The sequence below is a fragment of the Capra hircus genome (genome assembly GCF_001704415.2).
Source record: "Capra hircus breed San Clemente chromosome X unlocalized genomic scaffold, ASM170441v1, whole genome shotgun sequence".
NCBI classification, from domain to species: domain Eukaryota; kingdom Metazoa; phylum Chordata; class Mammalia; order Artiodactyla; family Bovidae; genus Capra; species Capra hircus.
The window spans coordinates 25675505-25695770 of record NW_017189516.1 but is presented as its reverse complement, the minus strand read 5'-3'; the positions used below and the strand labels follow the sequence as shown (position 1 = coordinate 25695770).

General features: G+C 41.2%; 1 protein-coding gene across 1 annotated transcript in view; it reads left to right on the top strand.

The window, feature by feature from the left end:
- TRO (trophinin) overlaps positions 1-20266 on the top strand; it is a 64733-nt gene that overhangs the window by 40868 nt on the left and 3599 nt on the right. Inside the window, 11 exon segments of the mRNA XM_018043678.1 lie at positions 14971-15671; positions 15674-15935; positions 15938-16116; positions 16774-16878; positions 16991-17066; positions 17273-17352; positions 19091-19121; positions 19124-19178; positions 19879-19925; positions 19928-19957; positions 20057-20099. Coding sequence (XP_017899167.1) covers positions 14971-15671; positions 15674-15935; positions 15938-16116; positions 16774-16878; positions 16991-17066; positions 17273-17352; positions 19091-19121; positions 19124-19178; positions 19879-19925; positions 19928-19957; positions 20057-20099 — 1609 coding nt within the window.

The following is a 20266-nucleotide window of genomic DNA, read 5'->3' as shown; positions in this document are numbered from 1 at the left end:
CTACAAGACCTTTTGGAACTAACACCCAAAAAAGATGTCCTTTTCATTATAGGGGACTGGAATGCAAAAGTAGGAAGTCAAGAAACACCTGGAGTAAAAGGCAAATTTGGCCTTGGAATGCAGAATGAAGCAGGGCAAAGACTAATAGAGTTTTGCCAAGAAAATGCACTGGTCATAGCAAACACCCTCTTCCAACAACACAAGAGAAGACTCTACACATGGACATCACCAGATGGTCAACACAGAAATCAGACTGATTATATTCTTTGCAGCCAAAGATGGAGAAGCTCTATAAAGTCAGCAAAAAGAAGACCAGGAGCTGACTGTGGCTCAGATCATGAACTCCTTATTACCAAATTCAGACTCAAAATGAAGAAAGTAGGGAAAACCACTAGACCATTCAGGTATGGCCTAAATACAGTGGAAGTGAGAAATAGATTTAAGGGCCTAGATCTGATAGATAGAGTGCCCGATGAACTATGGACGGAGGTTTGTGACATTGTACAGGAGACAGGGATCAAGACCATCCCCATGGAAAAGAAATGCAAAAAAGCCAAATGGCTGTCTGGGGAGGCCTTACAATAGCTGTGAAAAGAAGAGAAGCGAAAAGCAAAGGAGAAAAGGAAAGATATAAGCATGTGAATGCAGAGTTCCAAAGAATAGCAAGAAGAGATAAGGAAGACTTCCTGAGTGATCAATGCAAAGAAATAGAGGAAAAGAACAGAATGGGAAAGACTAGAGATCTCTTCAAGAATTAGAGATACCAAGGGAATATTTCATGCAAAGATGGGCTCGATAAAGGACAGAAATGGTATGGACCTAACAGAAGCAGAAGATATTAAGAAGAGGTGGCAAGAATACACAGAAGAATTATACAAAAAAGACCTTCATGACCCGGATAATCATGATGATGTGATCACTAATCTAGAGCCAGACATCCTGGAATGTGAAGGGAAGTGGGCCTTAGAAATCATCACTATGAACAAAGCTAGCAGAGGTGATGGAATTGTCATTGAGCTATTTCAAACCCTGAAAGATGATGCTGTGAAAGTGCTGCACTCAATATGTCAGCAAATTTGGAAAACTCAGCAGTGGCCACAGGACTGGAAAAGTCAGTTTTCATTCCAATCCCAAAGAAAGGCAATGCCAAAGAATGCTCAAACAACTGCACAATTGCACTCATCTCACATGCTAGTAAAGTAATGCTCAAAATTCTCCAAGCCAGGCTTCAGCAATATGTGAACTGTGACCTTCCTGATGTTCAAGCTGGGTTTAGAAAAGGCAGAGGAACCAGAGATCAAATTGGCAACATCCCCTGGATCATGGAAAAAGCAAGAGAGTTCCAGAAAAGCATTTATTTCTTCTTTATTTCCTATGCCAAAGCCTTTGACTGTGTGGATCACAATAGACTGTGGAAAATTCTGAAAGAGATGGGAATACCAGACCACCTGACCTGTCTCTTGAGAAATCAGTATGCAGGTCAGGAAGCAACAGTTAGAACTGGACATGGAACAACAGACTGGTTCCAAATAGGAAAAGGAGTATGTCAAGGCTGTATATTGTCACCCTGCTTATTGAACTTATATGCAGAGTACATCATGAGAAACACTGCACTGGAAGAAACACAAGCTGGAATCAAGATTGCCGGGAGGAATGTCAATAACCTCAGATATGCAGATGACATCATCCTTAGGGCAGAAAGTGAAGAGGAACTAAAAAGCCTCTTTTGAAAGTGAAAGTGGAGAGTGAAAAAGTTGGTTTAAAGCTCAACATTCAGAAAATGAAGATCATGGCATCCGGTCCCATCACTTCATGGGAAATAGATGGGGAAACAGTGGAAACAGAATCAGACTTTATTTTTTGGGGCTCCAAAATCACTGCAGATGGTGACTGCAGCCATGAAATTAAAAGACACTTACTCCTTGGAAGAAAAGTTATGACCAACCTAGATAGCATATTCAAAAGCAGAGACATTACTTTGCCGACTAAGGTCCGTCTAGTCAAGACTATGGTTTTTCCAGTGGTCATGTATGGATGTGAGAGTTGGACTGTGAAGAAGGCTGAGCGCCGAACAATTGATGCTTTTGAACTGTGGTGTTGGAGAAGACTCTTGAGAGTCCCTTGGAGTGCAGGCAGATTCAACCAGTCCATTCTGAAGGAGATCAGCCCTGGGATTTCTTTGGAAGGAATGATGCTAAAGCTGAAACTCCAGTACTTTGGCCACCTCATGCGAAGAGTTGACTCATTGGAAAAGACTCTGATGCTGGGAGGGATTGGGGGCAGTAGGAGAAGGGGAAGACCGAGGATGAGATGGCTGGATGGCATCACTGACTCGATGGACGTGAATCTGAGTGAACTCTGGGAGTTGGTGATGGACAGGGAGGCCTGGCATGCTGCGATTCATGGGATCGCAAAGCGTCGGACACGACTGAGCAACTGAACTCAACTGAACTGAATGATGAGTGATGTTGAACATCTTTTCACGTGTTTATCAGCCATCTGCATGTCATTTTTGGCATAATGTCTGTAGGTTTTCTGTTCACTTCTTTATTTGGTCATTTATTTTTCTGGTATTGAGCTGCACTAGCTGCTTTTATATATTGGAAATTGGTTCTTTGTCAGTTGTTTCATTTGCTCCCGCTCTGAGGGCTGTCTTTTCACATTGCTTATAGTTTCCTTTGTCATGCAAAAGCTTTTAAGTTTAATTAGGTTCCATTTGTTTATTTTATTTCCATTACTCTGGGAGTTGGGTCATAGAGGATCTTGCTATAATTTATGTCAGAGAGTGTTCTGCCTATTTTTCCCCTAAGAATTTTATAGTTTCTGACCTTATATTTAGGTCTTTAATCCATTTTGAGTTTATTTTTGTGTATCATGTTAGAAAGGATTCCAGTTTCATTCTTTACTTGTAGTTGAGTAGTTTTCCCAGCACCACTTGTTGAAGAGATTATCTTTTCTCCATTGCATATATTTGCCTCCTTTGTCAAAGATGAGGTGTCCATAGGTGTGTGGATCTATCCCTAGACTTTCTATTTTGTTCCATTGATCTGTATTTCTGTCTTTGTGCCAGTACCATAATTGTCTTGATGACTGAAGTAATCAAGTATAGTCTGAAGTCAGGTTTGTGGTATAGTCTGAAGTCAGGCAAGTTTATTCCTCCAGTTCCGTTCTTCTTTCTCAAGATTGCTTTGGCTATTTGAGGTTTTCGTATTTCCATACAAATTGTGAAATCATTTGATCTAGTTCTGTGGAAAATACCGTTGGTTGCTTGATAGGGATTGCATTGAATCTATAGATTCCTTTAGATAGTATACTCATTTTCACTATACTTATTCTTCTGATCTATGAACATGGTATATTTCTCCATCTATTTGTGTCCTCTTTGATTTCTTTCACCAGTGTTTTATAGTTTTCTCTATATAGGTCTTTTGTTTCTTTAGTTATGCATATTTCTAAATATTTTATTCTTTTCATTGCAATGGTGAATGGAGTTGTTTCCTTAATTTCTCTTTCTGTTTTCTCATTGTTAGTGTATAGGAATGCAAGGGATTTCTGTGTGTTGATTTTATATCCTGCAACTTTACTGTATTCATTGATGAGCTCTAGTAATTTTCTGGTGGAGTCTTTAGGGTTTTCTATGTAGAGGATCATGTCATCTGCAAACAGTGAAAGTTTTACTTCTTCTTTTCCAATCTGGATTCCTTTTATTTCTTTTTCTGCTCTGATTGCTGTGGCCAAAACTTCCAAAACGATGTAGAATAGTAGTGGTGAGAGTGGGCACCCTTGTCTTGTTCCTGACTTTAAGGGAAACGCTTTCAATTTTTCACCATCGAGGATGATGTTTCCTGTGGGTTTGTCATATATGACTTTTATTATGTTGAGGTATGTTCCTTCCATGCCTACTTAATGGAGAGTTTTTAATCATAAATGGGTGTTGAATTTTGTCAAAGGCTTTCTCTGCATCTATTGAAATAATCATATTTTTTTAATCTTTCAATTTGTTAATATTGTGTATCAGATTGATTGACTTGTGCATATTGAAGAATCCATGCATCCCTGGAATAAAGTCTACTTGATCATTATGTATGATATTTTTAATGTGTTGTTGGATTCTTGTTGCTAGAATTTTGTTGAGGATTTTTGCAACTGTGTTCCTCAGTTATATTAGGTTGTAGTTTTCTTTTCCGTGGCATCTTTGTCTGGTTTTTGTATCAGGGTGATTGTGGCCTCATAGAATGAGTTTGGGGGTTTTCCTTCCTCTGCAGTTTTCTGGAAGAGTTTGAGTATGACAGGTGTTAGCTCTTCTCTAAAATTTTGGTAGAATTCAGCTGTGAAGCCATCTGGTCCTGGGCTTGTGTTTATCGGAAGATTTTTTTAAAATTAGTTTTGATTTCTATGCTTGTGATTGGTTCAATTTTTCTATTTCTTCCTGGTTCAGTTTTGTAAGGTGACACTTGTCTCAGAATTTTTCCATTTCTTCCAAGTTGTCCATTTTATTGGCATATAGTTGTTCATAGTAGTCTCATGACTGTATTTCCATGTTGTCCATTGTAATTTCTCTATTTTCATATCTAATTTTATTGATTTGAGCCTTCTCCCTTTTTTTCTTGATGAGCCTGGCTAATGGTTTTTCTAATTTGTTCATCTTCTCAAAGAATCAGCTTTAAGTTTTATTGATCTTTGCTATAGTCTCCTTTATTTCTTTCTCATTTATTTCTACTCTGATTTTTATGATTTCTTTCCTTGTACTATTTTTTTGGTGAGTTTGTTCTTCTTTTCCTAGTTGCTTCAGGTGTAAGGTTAGGTTGTTTATTTGATGTTCCTCTTGTTTCTTGAGGTAGGCTTGTATTGGTATGAATTTCCCTCTTAGCACTGCTTCTACTGAATCATGTAGGTTTTGGGTTGCTGTATTTTCATTATCATTTGTTTCTATGCATATTTTTATTTCCTTTTTGATTTACTCAGTGACATCCACATATATTTTTGATGTTTTCATAGGGAGAGGGGAAATTTCCATTCTCCGACTCCACCATCTTGATTGCCTCCCACTTTTATCTCTTCTATATATGTATAGGAGTATACCGTGTGAAGCCTACTAATCCTAGACTTTTGTTTGTTTGGAGTTGTTCTATTAGTGATTCAATTTCATTACTAATAATTGGCATTCATATTTTCTATTTCTTCCTGACTTGGTCCTGAGAGATTGTACCTTTCTAGAAACTTATCTATTTCTTCTAGGTTGTCCATTTTATTGGTATATAATTGTTAGTAGTAATCTCTTGTGATCCTTTGTATCCTTTGATATTGTTTGTAACTTCTCCAATTTTGGGGACCCTATATCTTTTTTATGAGTGTGTCTAGTAGTTTATCAATCTTGTTTATCTTTCCAAGGAACCAGTTCTTAATTTCATTGATCTTTTCTATTTTTTTAAATTCTTAATTTTATTTATTTATGCTCTGATCATTATTGCTTTGCTTAAGAGAACAGGCTTCAGAGAAAGTCTAGGAAAGAATATCTTTGAAAGCTCTCCAAAAGGATTACTACAAGGATACACTGCTTTTAAAATCTGGACTTTAGAGAAGTGAGAGTGGCTGAATGACAATTACATTTCCCTTGTCTGTATGAATAATCTCTTTCTTTGCTTACACAGGCTTCAGTGCACTATCACATCATGGAGTGTTACCCTACCTGCCTTGGAATTCTCCAATACCAACTTTCATAGATTTTAAAGGGAAATATTAAAGGCATGGTCTGTATAGCCAGTAATGCCAGTAATGTCTGCTGAACTATAAAGAAAAAAAAACTGTTTCTACAGTTACAAAGCACACCTCACAACATGAAACAAGATCAAGGAAATGATATCATCACTTTAATGTCATCATTGCCAGGTCTCCTCAGTGGAAAACAAAATGGTAATTGGATGTCACTTAGAGGCAACCAAGGGGTTAACAGCCAAAATATACAGATGGTTCATACAACTCAATATTTAAAAAAGAACAATTAAAAAATGGACAGAAGACCTGAATAGACATTTCTGCAAAGAAGACATACATATGGCCAAAGACATGTGAAAAGATGCTCAACATTGCTAATTATTAGAAAAATATGAATCAAAACTACAATGAGGTATCATCTCACACTGGTCAGAATGGCCATCATCAAAAGCTACAAATATTGTAATAAATGTTGCAGAGGGTGTGGAGAAAAGGGAACCCTCTTACACTGTTGGTAAGAATGCAAACTGGTGCCACCACTATGGAAAACAGTATGGAAACTCTTCAAAACGCTTAACTTTAAGAACAAGCAAGCACACTTCTGAATATATATTAGTAAAAAATGAAAATCTAATTAAAAAAGACACATCCCCTGTGTTCACAGCAGCACTTTTTGCAATAGCTAAGACATGGAAACAACACAAGTGCCCATCAATAGATTATTCATTTAAGAAGATGTGGTAGATATATAGATCAGAATATTACTCAGCCATAAAAATAATGAAATATTGTCATGTGCAGCAACATGGATGGACCTAGAAAATATTATGCTTGGTGAAGTAAGTCAGTCAGAGAAAGACAAGTACTATATGATACCACTTATAAGAGAAATCTAAAAATAATACAAATGAATCTATATACAAAAGAGAAGCAGATTCACAGATATAGAAACAATATTTTGATTACCAAATGGAGGAGGAGGGAGAGACAAATTAGGATTGTGGGATTAACAAACGACCATACTTACAATAGATAAGTAACAAGGATTTGCTGTATAGCACAGGAATTTATATTCAATATCTTATAATAGCTTATAATGAAATACAACCCAAAAAAACAGAATCATTTTGTTTTACACCTGAAATTAGCAATATATTTTAAATCAACTATACTTCTATTTTGAAAAGTCCATGTCATTGAACTCTTTTATTGTATGATGTAATGTCAGCATATTAAAAAGCAGAAACATTGTTTTGTCAACAAAGGTCCATCTAGTCAAGGCTATGGTTTTTCCAGTAGTCATGTATGGATGTGAGAGTTGGACTATAAAGAAAGCTGAGGGCCGAAGAATTGATGCTTTTGAACTGTGGTGTTGGAGAAGACTCTTGAGAGTCCCTTGGACTGCAAGGAGATCCAACCAGTCCATCCTAAAGGAAATCAGTCCTGAATATTCATTGGAAGGACTGATGTTGAAGCTGAAACTCCAATACTTTGGCCACCTGATGTGAAGAGCTGACTCATTTGAAAAATCCCTGATGTTGAGAAAGATTGAAGGCAGAAGGAGAAGGGGACGACAGAGGATGAGATGGTTAGATGGCATCACTGACTCAATGGACATGAGTCTGGGTAAACTCAGGAGTTGGTGATGGACAGGGAGACCTGGTGTGCTGCGGTTCATGGGGTTGCAAAGAGTTGGACATGACTGAGTGACTGAACTGAACTGAATGCCATTTTACTCTGGCTGTTTTATATGTTTTTAACATATCTTTGGTTTTAAGATTTGAGTTTCTTTGAAGTTTTACTGTTTAGCATGAACTTCTCATGCTGTGCTGTAGTTAGTTGCTCAATCATATTCACCTCTTTGTGACCTCATGGACTATAGCCCACCAGGCTCCTCTGTCTGTGGGGATTTTCCAGGCAAGAATACTGGGGTGGGCTATCATGCCCTCCTCCAGTGGATCTTCCCAACCCAGGGATCAAACCCAGGTCTCTCGCATTGCAGGCAGATTCTTTACCATCTGAGCCACCAGGGAAGTCCACGAATGCTGGAGTGGGTAGCCTATCCCTTCTCCTGGGGGATCTTCCTGACCCAGGAATCTAATCAGGGTCTCTTGCATTACATGGATTCTTTACCAGCTGAGCTACCAGGGAAGCCCTAGCTTTTCATATGTACAAAAATATTTTATTCACATAATTTAGGAAGCTTTTGTTTATTATTTCTTCAAATATATTTTCTACTCCAATTTATTTGTCCTCTATTTTTGGAATTCAAATTACACATATATCAGTATCTTTGGTAATGCTCAATAGCTCCCTCAGTCTCTGTTTATTTTTCCTCTAAGTTTTTCCCTTTATATATTTCTCATTAGATATTGTTTATAAATCCATCTTCAATTTCACCATTTTTCCTCTGAAATTTCCATTCTGTTAGTAAACTCATCCAATACACTTAAAAAAATTTATTTATTTTAATTAAAAGCTAATTATTTTTCAATATTGTGCTGGATTTTGTCATACAATAACATAAATCAGCCATGGGTGTACATGATACTGTGTTTTCAGTTCCAAGATTTTCATTTGGTTCTTTCTTACAATTTCTATTTCTCTTCTGAGATTTGTTTTTCTTTCATTCATCGCAAGTGTGTTTTCCTGTACGTTGCATGTGTGCTAAATCATTTCAGTTGTGTCCAACTCTTTGCAACCCTATGGACTGTAGCTTGCCAGGCTTCTCTGTCCATAGGATTCTCCAGGCTAGGATACTAGAGTGGGTTGCCGTTTCCTACTCCAGGGGATCTCCTCAACCCAGGGATCTAACCTGCGTCTCTTATGTCTCCTGCATTGGCAGGAGGATTCTTTACCACTAGTGCCACCTGGGAAGCCCTTTCTGTACCTTATGGAATATAAATGTAATAGCTGCTTTAATGTTACTCCTCATAATTCTAATATCTGAATCTTTTCTTGTTTGGTATCAGATGATTTTGTTTTCCCTTTAGAAGGGGACATATTTTCTCACTCTTGGATACTAAGTAATTTTCTGCTTATCCTGGACATTGAAAATGTTTTGTGTAAACTCTTTGTTCTTTTATAATCCACTGAAAAAAGACACTTTTCTTTTAGTAGGCAATCTACTCGGTTAGATTCTGGCCATCAGTTCTGCATTATCTTTTCTATACTATAATTAAAATCTCAGTTTAGCTCTCAAAGCCGTTTTTTTGCTGATTTGGTTATGTGTGTGCATGTGTGGTTCAGAGTTCAGGCTGAGATTTTTGTGATTTAAATCTCAGTTCATTTCTCAAAGCCTTTGATTTGCTTGTTTGGTTACTTTCTGCACATTCATTGTCCAGTAAGAGTGGTTTTATCCAAAGATATGGGATACTTTCTCTGTCTCTTTTCCTTCTGAGATTTCTCTTTTGCACTTCATCATACTCATGCGCCTTTGTAAGGTTCTTCTGGTGAGAAAAATGGCAGGTTTTCCATCAGAGTTTTAGCTACATGTGACTCTCTAATCCACAATAAAACAGTTACCTTGCAGGGCTGCAAAAGAAAAAAACCTGGATACCTTACCCTCTTATGTTTTCATTCTTTTTCATCGTTTTCCTCCTTTTTGGTTACTTCTCAGAGTCCTCAAGTGAGATTTTTCTTTCTAAAATTTTGTCCAAATTAATGGGGGATGTGGTTTCTAGGGGGGCTTACACTTCCATTGCAGAATTGGGTCTCCCAAGAGCACTATATTTTAAATATCATCCTATATTTATATCTCATTCAATATTTACTTTTATTCAACACTATGCTGATAATTAACCAGTTGTGTCTTTTCATAAAATTTTAGGTTTTATTGTGAAATACATAAAAGGTAACCTGAATACATGGATAGATATACCATATTTAAGAATAGGATGATATAGCACTATAAAAACTTTAGTGTCTCCCAAATTTATATATAAATTGATTGATAGCACAGCTAATATTCAAGCTGAAATTTTATACATTGATGTAGACTATAACATATACACTTGCTTCCTATCAAATCCTAACATTTTATAAAGTTGTTTCCAGAGGTGATATTCAAAATATAGCAACCTGTATGACATAGGCACCAACTAATGAGAAAAATCCCTGACTACTAGTTTCTATGATGTCAATGCCTACCAAGCCCAGCTAGATTTATATATTTTTAATTACATAAAATATTTTAGAGTTAAAGATGCTTCTGTACCTCTTTCCAAATCCCATAACTATTTCCCTCCTTGTGCATATTTTACACTATTACTGTGTATGTGGGCTTCCCTGGTGGCTCAGAGGTTAAAGCATCTGCCTGCAATGCGGGAGACCTGGGTTCAATCCCTGGGTCAGGAAGATTCCCCTGGAGAAGGAAATGGCAACCCACTCCAGTATTCTTGACTGGAGAATCCCATGGACAGAGGAGCCTGGTAGGCTACAGTCCACGGGGTCACAAAGAGTCGGACACGACAGAGTGACTTCACTTTATATGTATAGCATACTTTCACATGTATATAAATTGTACAATACTGAGCAAAGAGTATCATACATGGACATAACTGAAGCAACTTAGCACGAATATATAGTAGGTAAATATCCATTTTGATACATATTTAACTGTTGTATAGTATCCCATTGAATAACTATGCTACAATTTACTTATCAAAATTGCCTATTTCTTTGTTTTAAATTTGGGATAGTGTTCTAATTCTATTAAAAACAATGTTGCAATTAAAATTCATTTTCATGGATTATTAGGAACATGTTTCTCTCGGGTACTACATAATAGTGGAATTGGGAATTATACATTTATTGACCTTTAATTTTATTAGATATCATAGTTGGACAAATGTATTCTCCCACAAATACTGAATGGGATTGCCTATATTCTTATACTCTCCCTAACAGTATGTATTATCAATCTTCCTTTTTAAAATATTATTTTAGCTTTTACTAATTTAAGAAATAAAATGGTATTTTATTTTATGGTAAATTCATTTCCCTAATTAATGCTTATCAGTTTTTAATCAAGCCAGTCTCAAGTTGCGCTTATTTCTTTTTAGTAGATTATTTTTTTTAGGATTCTTAGATGTAGTCAACATACCCTGCTTCTCTGTATTTTTCTAATCTCTTCCCTTTGCAGAAGTTTCTACCCATAAAAACTTGGTACCAATTTCTGTATAGGTATGCTTTTGACTGCAAACAGAAAATTCAACTGAATTAAAAAGGGCGGGTGTTGTTGTAATATATATTAGGAAAGTTCAGGGATAGCAGCAGATTTAGGTATGGCTTAATGTAAAAACAAAAAGTGGCAATGAAAAAATGAAATAAAAGGAGGAGAGAGTGAAATAGCACAAGAGGAATGAAGAAGAAGAGGAAACGTAATATTTTGTTCTGGTGTCTATTCTCTGAGTTAGGACACTAGTTCTGGGGTCTCGGAGATGAACCAGATCTGCATGATGGATCCACAAGAAGCTCACCATGCAGAAGGCAGGACATAGAATAAACCAGGAAACAGACAGCTCTCACCCAGTTTATTAAGTGCTATGACAGAGTCATGCAAAAGAGTAAGGGGGAAGGAAAGACTAAACTTAGAGTAGTCTCAGAAGCTTATTTTGGAGAAAGCAGCATTTGTACCAGTCTTTATAGGAAGGCAGACCTTTTATAGGTAGGCATGGTATGTGGGAGAGGGGGACAAAGATATTCCAGGTAGAGGAACAGTTTGAGCAAGGGTGTGGCATTGGCAGAATGCAGAACATGAGTCATCCAATTGTGACTGAGGCATGTGAGCTTAGCAGAGGCCAATCATGGAGGGCCTTGAACAAATGATAGGCTAAGGGGCTTGGATCTAAACCTGCTAGTCAAGGGAATCTTTGGTAGCTACAGATATGGACAGCTATGTGTTTGAAACATGACTCTGAGGGTCTCTGTGTGAGTGGAGCAGATGGGAAGCAGGTGCATAGGAGCAGAGACCCATCTGCCACCATCACATGTGCCCCTACACTCAGCAGAGGCTCTTCAGAGCCTGCAGTCATACAAGAACTATTCCTTCTCCCCTTCTCTTCTGCCAATGTCCTATTCCTCCCACAGGAGGAATATACCAGACCTCCCAGCTCAAATATACCATATATGGAAGATTTCACTGCCTTCCAGGTGGTGATTTCCTCTGTGAGACCCTCAGTACCCTGCTCTGGGATTCTTCAGTGACATGTTGTATTCTTATGCACCCCAGTCAAATGGAGAAATCTTCAAGGACGGGGTGTGAATCTCATCTAGTTTTGCATGTCCAGTGCATAGTATGGGTTTTGGCACATGGAAGACCAGTAGGAAACTCACCAGTGAATGAGAGAAACAGAAAGTAAATGAAGGGAAAAAAGAAATGGGAGGAGAGGAGAAGACTGGAGAGAGGGAGGGAAGGGGGCAGATAGATAGGGTGTTGGGATGGTCAAGAGAAATGAGAGGAAGAACATGGAGGGAAGTACAGGGCCAATGTGGATTCTCTCCTCTTTCCATCAGTAGTGCCAAGTATCAGACAGTGAGTGTCAGTGTCAGACACAGAGTGTTAGGCTTTGGAATCAACCAGATGTGGGTTCGTATCTTGGTTCCATCACCTTGGTTGATGTTACATACATGTGATGTGTTCCATCACATGGTGACCACGTGCCTTCAGACAAGATGCATCAACTCTTGGGCATTAGTTTCATCAACTGTGGGATGATGATAATACTAGTCCCTCTCACATGGGTATTTTAGAACTTAAAAATAGATGTGAGTCCTTTGAGGGCAGGGGTCCTATCTTACTTGTTTTTCTTTGCCCAACATCCAACAAGGGCCTTGACACAACTGTGCTCAACAAATAATTAGTGACTGAGCAAATGAATGCCTGAGAACTTTTTCTGCACTGGTGAGTAGTGCTCCATTCCACAAGAGAGACAGGCTAAGCACCTGCTTAGTGTACCAGTAAAGACACAGCCCCAGTAAAAGTTTTCAGCCAAGTGGATATGCATTAAAAGCATTAATATAGTCATTAGGGGATAAATTAAAAAAATGGTAGACGTTGTTACATTTACTGTTTTTATTCTGAATTACATATGATGCAGGGGCACCCTAACTCTTAGCGTTTAGAGCCTCTAAATGTCTTAATTTTGTCCTACTTGAGCAATATAAATGAATAAGCTCTAATCTCTTACCCCAGAGCAGCTCCTGGGGCAAGAGACCCAGACACACAACACACTATGTAATTAGTGTTGGCATAGAGGAGGCTGTAGAAAGCATTGATGTGGCAGCCCAGAGAAGCATGGTCCTAGGGAGAACAGAGAAGTCAAATAGGAATGGGGATACGGGGTGGGGATAGAGAAGAATAGAAGAGAATGATTGCTGAATAAGAGGTAGTAAGCAGAAAAGAGATCACATGGAGAGAAAGGAAAGCTGGAAGCAGGGAGTGTGGGAGACTGACAGGCTGTGAAGGAGACCCCTCTGGAGGCAGAAAGAGACAGGGTCACTTCCAGCTGGGGATGGGGAGAAGCAAGGCACAGACCTAAGGAGAGGCTTGGAGACAGGACACTTTCTGTACTAGAGAGGTGAGCTAAAGTGCCTGTTATACTGAAGAGCTTGTGGGGGCCTCCAGGCTGGGGTTTCAACTTGCTTGACTCCACATTCCCCTAAGGTTTGAAGGAAATCCGCTGAAGATATATTCGCTAAACTCATGGAAGTGGTCAGATTTAGAGGTGCCTTGACTCAGATAGCAAGGGAGATAGGTTAGAATTTCTTTTGGGCAATGGAAAGGAGAGGTCTGGACTCTGTTAGGGGTGCCTAGAGGAGGGATGCAGATCCGATTGAGACCGCAGAAGAATGAGATGGAGAAATCCTTCAGGCCACAGAAAGAAAGGAACAGAATCCAATTTAGCAGGGAGATAGGCAATGAGGGGCTTTGTTAAATGGAGAAAGGTCTCAAGACCTGGTTTGGGCCACAGAAAGTAGCGATTTGGAGGTGGAAAAACGAAGGGGTAGAATCCTTATTGAATGAAATGAACGGGCTCGGAGGGGAGAAAAGAGGGGCTAAGACCTGGTTGATACCGGTTTGAAAAGGAAAGGAACAGAACCTGGTAGCGTTTGGGAACAAGAGTCACACAAAAGCCTGATATCGTTGGATTTATGGGCGGGGAAACCATGTTTGTAGTTAGGGCGGAATGGTCACTTGCAGACGTGGAAGTAGGAAAGCAGTTCTGGGGAGGGGGCGTGCAGGGACTTACTGCATAGCAGAGGGAGGGAGCGTGTAAAGGGAAGAGGTGCGAGGAAGTACTGTAGAGTGGAGGGAGGGGGCGTTTCGAAAAGGGGCACCACAGCGGTGCACCACAGCGGTGCACCACTGTACTACAGAGGAGAAGTGGATGGTGTTGGGGGCCAGAAGGGGCTGTAAGAAGCTGTAAGAAGAGGTACTGTAGAGCGGAGGTGGAGGGGGAGGTGTTGGGAGAAGGGTTGGAATGAGATGAGATGCAATTAGAAAGTTTGTCACAGGTGGAGTCCAGATGTTCTGCTGCTCTGAGAGCAGAGACGTTATGTGGGATTGAGGTGGTCACAGTTCAGTTCACCAAAGCATGTGAGCGCTCAGCGCCAGCGGTTGCCCCTACACCTCTGGTTGGTGCACATGCGCACTATAGAGTTAAGGTAAGGAGCCTGTGTAGGTAAAGAGGAAGGGGTCGGAGAACTGACTTGCTGTTCCTTGGAAGCAAAAGGAGCTAGGATTTGGAAGCCAGACCATCTGGGTTTCTAGGTATGAGAACCCAGTAGTTGAAGGGTTTGGGGCTCAAGGTTTGATAAGAACCCCTTCCTTAGGATTGGCAGGAGGCCATACGAATCTCCACCTCCCTCTCATTCTTTCCTAACTCAAGCCCCTTCCCATCAGGCTCAGCTGTTTCTTGGCCCTCCAGAAAAATGGATAGGAGAAATGACTCCAATTGTAAGATGACCCTATTCCAGGTGAGGCCTCTCTGAATTCTCTGTAGGCTATCTACCCTGTTCTAGCTTCATTTACTGCTGTTGAGCCCCTACCATTCTGTGGTTGCATAACTCCCTACCTACCCTGTTTCAGTCCTCCCTCGCATGGTGGAGGAGGAGGTGAGGAAAACCTGCCTATTTCTTGCTCCCCTTCTCTTTCTTTACCCTCCCCTTCAATCGTTCAAAGGAGGGGGAGGTTTTGTAGAAAGGGTGGGCTCTAGGGAGGCCAGATGGTTCTATACTTCTAAAGTGTGTAAGGCCCTCTGCCTCCCACTGTGAGCCTGGGGCCTCACTTCCCTCCAGATGTACAGGCTGAAACAACAGAAGACAGTGTCTTGCTGATACATACCCTCTTGGCAGCAACCAAGGACCCCCTGGCCATGGACCCACCGGTTGCCAACCAGCTGAATAAAAGCAAAACCAAGAAGGCTCCTATTAAGGCTATCAGTAAAACTGACCCTCCAGTTCCATCTGCCAGTGTGATTACCACCACCAAGTCTACAGTAACTTTTCCAGCTTTAAATCTGCCAATCATTCCCCAGATCAACCAGGCTTCAGCTACCACTGAGGTAGCCACTACTCAGGCTTCTTCATTCACTGCTTAGGCTAAGAAATCTAACAAGACAAAGAAAGTCACTGCTAAGGCAACCCAAGGTTCCCAATTTCCAATTGACAGCGAGAGTGTCACTATACAGATCAAGTTACCCTTGCAGACCCTAAACCTGCTAGTCATTCTTCAGACTATCCAGGCTCCAACTGCCAATGAGTCAGCCAATTCTCAAGCTTTGTTAGGCCCCACCACGCCTAAGCAAGTTTTCAAGGCTAAGAAGGCTGATAATAAGGTCATAGCTAGTGCCACTGATATCTCACTGGCTCCATCCACTATTTACACAGCTACCACCCACAGCCAAATTACCTCTATCCAAACTAAGAAAGCCTCCAAAGCCAAGAAGGCAATTTTATTGTTAAGGGCACAAATACTGATACTGAACTCCCAGAGGCCCCAGATGTCACTGAGATAGCTACCAGGCAGACTGAGGCCTCAGCAGCAGCTATCTGGCCCCCAAAATCCAAGGGCAAGAAAGTTGCCTATGAGGGCCCAAAATCTGCCTGTGAGATCTCTGAGGCCCTACCTGCCAGTCAAATGGTCACAAATCAACCCCTAGCAGCCACCCTCTGGGTCAAGACAGGGTACAGGGCTTGGAAGGTTGACACTAAGACCAAACAACCAAAAGCCAGACTCAAGTTGACCAAAGGATCTAGGCCAAGATGGATACCTCTCAGACCCACATAAGTTCCTTTGAGACTCAGGTTGCTGCTTCTGTCCAGGCCTTGGCAGATGACTACCTGGCTCAGTTTAGTTTGGAGCCGACAACTAGGACCCGGGGAAAGAGGAACCAAAGGGTGAGATCTCTGGCATCACCATCCTTAACTTTGTACTTCTTTTCCATTGCTTTCCTCCTGGTTTGTTTACTTGCTCTATAAAAGTTTACTGAGTCTTTATACTCTGAGCCAGTCCCTGCATTCACATAGGCTATGCGAGATTCTGCGAAGATTGGGATGTAGTTACTGTTTCTTGGCAGTTCACAGATTGGTGTGGAAATAAGACATTGATACACTTAGATACAACCCAGATATAATTCAACTTGTATTTACATAGTAGTTAGAATGTGCCAGGCTTTGTGTTAGGTATAGTTACATAGGGTATATTTTTATGTTTTAAAGTAACTTGTGCCAGCTAGGTGCCAGTTTTACAGATAAGAAAACCAAGTCCCAGAGAGGTGAAGTGACTTGTTGAAGGGGTACCGCTTGTAGAGCCAGTGGTGGCCAAAAAAAGAGAAATAACCAGACCCTGCCCTTGGGTTGCTCCTGTCTGGCAGGAAAATAAAACTCCTGCCTGGAAGGCAGTAAAAGACAAATCTAGGACTCAGTGTGGTTAATGGTAGTCAGGACCCACTATAGGGAGGGTTTTAGGGGACTTTCAGAAACAGACAGCGTGAGGAGACAAAGCCATCTCTTTCATCTGGTGATTTTGGATCTCCCTTCTTTCTGATGATGTAGTCCAAGAATCTGAACAAGGATGAGAGAGGTGATGGTAATTATAAGTGGATCTCATGGGGCCAGAGGCCTCTGCTATCCCGAGATGTGGCCATTTTGCAAGAAAGGGTAAGAATCCAATGCTGCTCAGTTTCTTCTCTTCTTCACCTGCCCTCTTCTCTGTCATTCTAAGTTTTATGAAAATATATTGAGATCTCCCCATGTATTCCTCTTCTCCTAGGCAAATAAGTTGGTGACCAGACAAAGATCCCCATCAACCACCCAGGTAGAGTCATACCAACCCTCCTCCCTAAGCTGTCTTTTCTACTCCCCTCTCCTCCCTGCCATGGGAGTAACCATTTAGTTTTATGGCCTCTTCATTCTCTCACATGTCCCCCCCCGCCCTTTTCACACTCTTTCATGGCTGGCATCTCCCATTAACACAGTTCAGGACTCAGACTATACTGACCCCACAGGGTGGCCCCTTCTCATCCCAACTGTTCACTCCTCTCCCTTCCTGCAGACATGCTGAAGGATGTCATCCAAGAATATGATGAATATTTATCAAAGATCATTGAACAAGCAAGTTATGCTCTGACGAAAGTGAAGGGGTATCCTCTGAGGAATGGGCACAATGAGGAATTCTTGAATGGAACAAAGGTGTACACATCCCTTTGCAGGGAACCACAGAGACTGACTAATCCAGTCCCATCCCCATGCAGATGAGCAAATGGTGGCCTAGGGAGAGGTATAGACTAGCCTGGGGTCACACAACAGGTACAGCTAAGACCCAAGCCATTCAACTCAATCCTGGCTTCTGTTCATTGCTGGACACATCCTGTAGTATATTTCAGATATTTACTTCTCCCTTCCATTTCCCATTCTCTGTCTCCCTCAGTTCACTTCAGTTCAGTTCAGTCACTCAGTCGTGTCTGACTCTTTGCGACCCCATGAATCGCAGCACGCCAGGCCTCCCTGTCCATCACCAACTCCTGGAGTTCACTCAAACTCACATCCATCGAGTCAGTGATGCCATCCAGCCATCTCATCCTCTGTCGTCCCCTTCTCCTCCTGCCCCCAATCCCTCCCAGCATCAGAGTCTTTTCCAATGACTCAACTGTTCGCACGAGGTGGCCAAAGTACTGGAGTTTCAATTTCAGCATCATTCCCTCCAAAGAAATTCCAGGGCGGATCTCCTTCAGAATGGATTGGTGGGATCTCCTTGCAGTCCAAGGGACTCTCAAGAGTCTTCTCCAACACTACAGTTCAAAAGCATCAATTGTTTGGTGCTCAGCCTTCTTCATAGTCCAACTCTCACATCCGTACATGACCACAGGAAAAACCATAGCCTTGACTAGACGGATCTTAGTCGGCAAAGTAATGTCTCTGCTTTTGAGCCTACTATCTAGGCTGGTCATAACTTTTCTTCCAAGGAGTAAGTGTCTTTTAATCTCATGGCTGCAGTCACCATCTGCAGTGATTTTGGAGCCCAGAAAAATAAAGTCTGACGCTGTTTCCACTGTTTCTCCATCTACTTCCCATGAAGTGGTGGGACCAGATGCCATGATCTTCGTTTTCTGAATGTTGAGCTTTAAGACAACTTTTTCACTCTCCTCTTTCACTTTCATCAAGAGGCTTTTTAGTTCCTCTTCACTTTCTGCCACAAGGGTGGTGTCATCTGCATATCTGAGGTTACTGATATTTCTCTCGGCAATCTTGATTCAAATTTGTGCTTCTTCCAGCCCAGCGTTTCTCATGATGTACTCTGCATATAAGTTAAATAAGCAGGGTGACAATATATAGTCTTGACGTACTACTTTTCCTATTTGGAACCAGTCTGTTGTTCCATGTCCAGTTCTATCTGTTGCTTCCTGACCTGCATATACGTTGCTCAAGAGGCCGGTCAGGTGGTCTGGGATTCCCATCTCTTTCAGAATTTTCCAGTTTCTTGTGATCCACACAGTCAAAGGCTTTGGCACAGTCAATAAAGCAGAAATAGATTTTTTTCTGGAACTCTCTTGCTTTTTCAGTGATCCAGCAGATGTTGGCAATTTGATCTCTGGTTCCTCTGCCTTTTCTAAAACCAGCTTGAACATCTGGAAGTTCACGGTTCATGTATAGAGTCCCATTAATCACAAAGATGATTTGGTAGCAATAATACGTTTGTTATCTGTTTGCTATGTATCAACCACTTAGCTGAATGCTTTCTATGCATTATCTTACTGATTTCTCACACACACTCACAAATCCTAGGTAAACAGGGAACTGTGGGATGCTCAGCCAGCTCATTGATGCCTAGGCTGAATTTGGTGATCTCACACACTATTCTTTTACTTGGCAGATGTTTCGAGTCAATCTGGAGGGAATTGATAAGGTAGCTTATATAGTCTCATCAGCCTTCAGGAATCCTCTACAGGCATACTGAGAGTGTAAGCTGGGAAAGGGCTGCAGTGGGAGGGAGGCTTCTGCTTTTTATTTGTTCATGGTACTACTCCATCTTTGTCTTTTCCTTCCCCACATCCCCTTAGGAAGTCAGGAAAGACAGAGCCTAAAACTCCCTTTTCTATCATCCATACGTTGTTGGAGCCCTGCACACAAGAGTAGTGCCCCTTTATGATTGTCTGGAGGGTGTAGAAGCCTGGGTTACTCCTACTGTCAGATTTTCTGTTTCTCTAGAAGCTTCCGTGTCTCTTTCTATCAGGCTTGGTAGAGTGGTTCTCAAGGGAAGGCTTCCTGGTGTGGGTGAATCATGATGGTTGATGGGCAGGAGCATCAGTGGGGCAGTGTCTAGAATTCTCTTGGAACTGAGGGGTCTGGAAGAGAAAGAAGGGACTCACATTGGCTGGGTGCCCGGATCATACCAGGCTGACAAGCATTCTATCCTCTCAGTAACTTGGGGAGAGGAGAATGTAATTTTCCCATTTTATGAATAGGAGACTAGGCTCAAAGTCTTAAGTGCCTTGCCCAGGATCATATAGAGCTTGAAGCATAGACGGGGCAGAATTCTCCCATATCTGAAGAATCTGGGAGAAGCTAGCCTAGTGAGCTGGCTGGTGTGTTTTTTGTTTTGTTTTGTTTTGCAGATGGCTACTGGATGTAAACCTTCTCTCTGTCCCATTATTCCCCCAGGAACAAGGACACACCCAAGCTAGATCTTCTCATGGTGATTCTGAGTGTCATTTTATGAATGGCAACAAGGCCAATGAGGGTAAGTGGCTGGGTTGGCAGCTGAATCGGAGGAGGGGGTTGTGGTCAAAATTGCACACGTTCATTTTCTATCCCTGTTTCCTTTTGCCTCCCCTTGCAGCTGTCATCTGGGATGTGCTGCACAAGTTGGGGCTCTGCCCTGGGTATGATTGGGCTCTGTCAGTGCTTGTTGTTCGTATTGTGCTTTGGCAAGAGAGAATGGTCCCAGGATTGCATCAGTATGGTGGTCTGGTGGTGTGGGCGGATGTGCTGGACTGGGTCCAGAGTTCTGACCTGGGTGGATAGGGAAATGGTCCTGAACTCTCTGCTT